Consider the following 5819-nt stretch of genomic DNA (forward strand, 5'->3'; position numbering starts at 1 on the left):
AAGGAGGTCATCATCACAGCCTACTCGGGCCACATCGATGCGGATCATTTCCCGCCGATCAACCCGGAATCGTCAGCCATCGAGTAGTGGCGGCCATCTTCCCGCCATTTTCCCGACATCTTCCCGCCATCTTCCCGCTACGCAACGGGAAAGCAGCCGGCAACGGACTTCGACAGCCATCTTGCTTCGTCTTCCGCGGCGACCAATCGCATGCGTCGAGCGTCTGCAGTCACGTCGTGTCATCCTTCTCACTCCCATTGCGCTTCGTCAACGCTCCGTAACATTGTAAAGGTAAAGAGAATTATTTAGCGTTACCCGACCAGAAGCCCTTTTTTTGCAATGGCTACCGAAGCCGATTTCAATGCTATTAAAAAACGACGCTCGAACGTTAAAGCAGCATGTACGCGTATCAAAAATTACGTCGACTCTGTCCAAGGCCCTTCGCCAGCGATATTGTCTCAAATCGAAGAGCGCAAAGACAAAATGCAGCGACTCTGGGACGAGTATAACGATGTACAAACTAAATTAGAAATGCTCAATGAGGCCGAGGCCATTGACAGGGATTCTTTTGAAACGGCCTATTTTGATTTATCAGCTAAGATGCGGGATTTACTAAGAGCTTCGTCTGCGACACCTACCGTTGCGGCGTCCTTGCCGGGAACTTCAGCAAATAATTCAGGGCTATCGGAGCCTTTTAGTACCATTCGATTGCCAAAGATTGATATACCCAAATTTTCCGGGAAATACGATGAATGGTTCCCCTTTCGCGACTCATTTATCTCAATCATACACACGAACCCTACGCTCCGTGATATTAATAGGCTACAATACTTGAGAGCCGCGTTATCGGGAGATGCAATTTCGGTGTTAAGTTCGCTCGAAATTTCGGACGCCAATTACGAGGTTGCATGGAATCTTCTCAAACGTAGATACGATGACAAAAGGGCAATAGTTCATAGCCACATAGGATCAATTCTAGATCTGCCGGTAATGACAAAGGAGAACGCCTCCGAATTACGGCAAATCACCGATGGCGCAAATCGTCATGTACAAGCTCTAACCGCTTTAAAACGCCCGATCAACGCGTGGGACGATCCTTTGGTTTACATTATCAGTTCCAAATTAGATACGAATACGTCACGCGAATGGGAATCGTCCTTGGAGGACTCAGAATTGCCAACATTAAAGAAATTATTCGATTTTCTGTCACATCGATGCCGAGTTCTCGAGGCTACCAGCAAATCCGGTACTAGCTCGCGTTCTCAGCCACATGGTAAGCAAAAGGTATCGTGCAATGGTGCCACCAATACGAATTGCGAATACTGTAAAGCCGCGCACTTGATTTATCGATGCCCTCAATTTCTGGCACTTCCCATTGCTAAACGAATAGCAGAAGCTCGCACTCGTAAAATATGTCTGAATTGCTTGAGATCAACAGCTCACACCGCGAATAAATGCACGTCAGGGGGTTGCAAAACTTGCACCCGTAAACATAACACATTGCTACACTTACAGACCACGGGTTCAGAACAAGCCGTGTCAAGCGGTGAAAAGAATAATGATAAAGACACTGCGGCGCCAGCCGCTCCGGACGCTATCACTGCTCATACATCTAGCGTATCGGACGGTAAATCCATATTATTATCAACCGCCGTTGCCTTAGTTTGTGCCGCAGACAGATCACAAAAACCTTGTCGAATCCTCTTAGATTCGGGATCACAAGTTAACCTCATTTCTCGGAAATGTCTCAATAGTTTACGTTTGAACCCTCGTTCCGTTAGCATGTCCATATCAGGCATAAATGGCACAGCTACGCGTTCCACAGAAGCGGTTCATGTAAAACTACAGTCGCGACTAAATTCATTTTCCGTTACGCTCGATTGCATAGTAACTAATCGCGTAACCGATAGCGTTCCCGCTTTCAGCATGAAAAAATCGGCGTTTAACTTACCGCAAAACATTGAGTTAGCCGATCCTAATTTTAACGTATCCTCGGATATTGACATTCTTGTCGGCGCGGAAGTTTTTTGGACTCTCTTATGCGTGGGTCAAATCAAGGCCTCTTTAAACCATCCAACGTTACAGAAAACGAGATTCGGTTGGATCATGGGTGGTCGTATGGGCACGCGCGTCTCGCAAAATCAGAAAGCAATCGTTCTTCACACTACTATAAGCAACGACGAATTACATAATCAGCTTCAACGATTTTGGCGAATTGAGGATATTCCCAACAATCCTAACAATTATACCTCCGAGGAACAAGACTGCGAAAGATACTTTTTAGAGACTGTTACTCGCGATTCTCAAGGACGATACGTTGTTAAATTGCCTTTAAAAGAAGGTTGGGCACACAGCCTCGGGCATTCTAGAGGAATTGCATTGGATCGTTTTCGCGCATTAGAAAGGCGTCTCGACCGCGACCCTACTTTAAAAGCGCTTTACTCTGAATTCATGGAGGAGTACATCGCGTTAGGGCACATGGAACTAATAAACGAGCAATCGCCGAACGAACAGGGTGTCTATTATATACCTCATCATTGTGTTTTCAAACAAACCACTGAGGGACCCAAAATACGCGTAGTTTTTAATGCCTCATGCAAAACTGATACCGGATTTTCTCTGAATGATCTCATGCTCGTCGGTCCTGTTGTTCAGCAGGATCTCGCATCCATACTTCTCCGTTTTCGCATTCATAAGGTCGTTCTCGTGGCCGATATAACAAAAATGTATCGACAAGTGCGGCTTCACCCTTCTCAAACGCGATTACATAGAATCTTTTGGCGTAAGGATAATAATTCAAACATTGAAGTCTATGAAGCGATGACCGTCACCTACGGAACCGCGGCAGCCGCTTTCGTTGCCACAAATACAATAAAACACCACGCAAAGCAACGTGCGCAACAATATCCTCTCGGTTCACTGTGCGTTATACGAGATTTTTATGTTGACGATATGCTCACGGGCGCTGAAACGATTGAAGATGCACTCGAGATTCGCGATCAGACTATACAATTACTCAGAGAAGCGTCGTTCGAACTCAGTAAGTGGGGATCCAATTGCCCCGAACTGCTGTCAGGCGTAAGCCCCCGCGGAGACAAGATTGTATCATTTCAAACGGATAGCGATGTTCGTATTTTGGGCATTCTCTGGGATCAGGATGGTGATTTTTTCCGATTCTCTTATCAACCCAGTCTCGTTTCCGGTCCCGTGACTAAACGCTTGATATTATCCGAGGTATCACGATTGTTTGACCCACTAGGTTTGCTAGGTCCCATCATTGTAATTGCAAAACTCGTATTACAGGATCTCTGGCAATCAGGCCTTGATTGGGATGAGTCAGTGCCTCAGGATACTCACACTAAATGGCTGCAGCTCAAACTACAGCTACCCGACATTAAGCAGCTACAGATTCCTCGCTGTGTTAAAGATTGTACTCATAGTCAGGACTTTGATTTGCACGGATTTTGCGACGCCAGTCAGCGCGCTTACGGTGCATGCTTATACGTTCGCACTAAGACAGGACAACATAAATACAAGTCTGTTCTGCTCTGCTCCAAATCTCGAGTCGCTCCGCTCAAGGCAGTGTCTCTTCCGCGATTAGAATTGTCAGCCGCTTTGTTACTTGCCCAATTAATCGACAAAGTCAAGGCATCTTTTAGTATATCTAACGCGAATATTACCCTATGGTCGGATTCCACCATATCTCTAAATTGGATCTCCTCTCCGTCACGCAAATGGTTGCCTTTCGTCGCAAATCGTGTCGGTGAAATTCAAAGGCTAACCGAACCGCGTCAATGGCGTCACGTGGCATCATCCGATAATCCAGCGGACGTATTGTCACGAGGAATGCTCCCTAATGAGCTAACACAGTCACATATGTGGTGGAACGGACCCCCGTTTCTGCAATTACCCGAACAGCAATGGCCTAATAGCGAATTTGTCTTACTCAATGAAATTCCCGAACAAAGGAAAATTTGTGCCGTTGCTGCACCCTCATATCCTAACGTCATTGTTGACCTACTTAACAAGTTCTCTAATATAAACAAAATTTGTCGCATCGTCGCTTATTGTCTTAGGGCATTAACTCCCCAGAATAAGAAATCGTTGACTATTTCTGTATCGCCCAAGGAAATGACTTATTCGTTAAACGTAATTTGTAGGGTCATCCAAAAACAATCCTTCGCAGATGAATATGATTCTTTAATTAATCACCGCGAAATCAAGAAGACTAGCAATCTTTTGTGTCTCTCCCCATTCATGGACGAGGACCGACTAATTCGAGTAGGAGGAAGATTGAAGAACTCTTCTCTTGCCTTCGACGCTCGTCATCAGATAGTATTGCCGCGACATCACGATTTATCTAAACGAATAATCGAATTAGAACACGTCCGCAACATGCATTCGGGCGTACAAGCCACCATGGCAGCAGTAAGACAAAGATTCTGGCCGCTCTCTTTGAGGTCGGCAACGCGAAAGATGATTGCCAGTTGTGTGACCTGCTTTAGAGTAAAACCTATCTCCTCTGAGGCATTGATGGGTTCCTTACCAGAGAGTCGCGTTACCGTATCACGTCCGTTCACGCATTGCGGAGTGGATTACGCCGGCCCGATAATATTGCGGGAGGGTAAGCGTCGTAACTCGCGTAATCATAAGGCGTACATTTCCGTCTTCGTGTGCTTCGCGACTAAGGCGGTACACTTAGAGCTTGTTAGCGATCTTACCACCGACGCGTTCATCGCTGCTCTCAAGAGGCTTATTTCGCGTAGGGGGAAACCGGAACGTATCTACTCTGATAACGCGACTAATTTCGTTGGAGCTCAAAAGCAAATAAAAGAATTTTATGAATTCCTTAAGGCCGACAGTACTCGAAGTCCCATAGAGCATTTCTTACATGAACAAAAAACTGAGTGGAGCTTTATCCCCCCCAACGCTCCGCATTTCGGTGGGCTATGGGAGGCTGCGGTCAAATCCGTTAAATTTCACCTAGCACGCATAATAGGCAGCGCCCACTTGACTTTCGAGGAAATGCAAACCGTTCTATGTGAAATAGAAGCAATCTTGAATTCGAGACCTATCACTCCATTAAGTTCGGATCCCAATGACATGAATTATCTAAGTCCCGGGCACTTTCTGGTCGGGGCTCCGTTGAATAGTTTTCCTACCTCGGATTTAAATGATATAAATGTAAATAAGTTATTGCGTTGGCAAATAATTGAGCAAATGCGTCAGCACTTTTGGCGTAGATGGAGTCAGGAGTATCTCAACACCCTGCAGCAAAGAAACAAATGGCAGACTTCCAAGGGCCAGCAACTGGAAACGGGACAACTGGTCATAATAAAGCAGCAAGCGACAGCTCCCCTGCAATGGCCAATCGGACGCGTCCAGGAAATACACATCGGATCTGATGGTGTAGCGCGCTCGGCCACCGTTAAAACCAACAAGGGCTCTTATGTTAGGCCGCTCACCAAATTGGCCATATTACCTCTTTAACTTCCAGATTTTCAATTACTCCAATTTCATTGTACTTTTCTTTTACCGACTTATAATCATTCGCTAATTTTTGTTGTTGTAAATGTTCTTTTGTGTTCAAGTTCGCGCGTTAAATCGTTTAATACATTGCGTTAAGGTTTAATTAGTCATTTATTTTTTAAGCTTGCGACCCTAGAATTAATACAACTTCTCAACCGGTAAATTGACCGCCTATTGAAATTCTTTGAGCATTATAATTCATTTAGCTTAGCACGTTGAAGGCGAACCCTTCAAGGCGGGCGGCGTTGTTTGATACTCTGTCTTCGAACCCCCGCGTCACGCGGTCTCTG

At 45.6% G+C, this 5819-nt stretch overlaps 1 protein-coding gene across 1 annotated transcript; it reads left to right on the top strand.

Moving 5' to 3' along the window:
• The first annotated feature begins 483 nt into the window (after positions 1-483).
• Positions 484-5490, top strand: LOC112466438. The gene has a single exon (XM_025034526.1). It carries the CDS (start codon positions 484-486, stop codon positions 5488-5490), a length of 5007 nt encoding a protein of 1668 aa, XP_024890294.1.
• The last annotated feature ends 329 nt before the right edge of the window (positions 5491-5819 follow it).

This window comes from Temnothorax curvispinosus, unplaced genomic scaffold, assembly GCF_003070985.1.
Source record: "Temnothorax curvispinosus isolate PA1 unplaced genomic scaffold, ASM307098v1 QBEX01016193.1, whole genome shotgun sequence".
Lineage (NCBI taxonomy): Eukaryota > Metazoa > Arthropoda > Insecta > Hymenoptera > Formicidae > Temnothorax > Temnothorax curvispinosus.

What these genes read in the sequence shown, in the direction of transcription:
- LOC112466438 (XM_025034526.1), top strand. Translation starts at nt 484, where the DNA reads ATGCAGCGACTCTGGGACGAGTATAACGATGTACAAACTAAATTAGAA.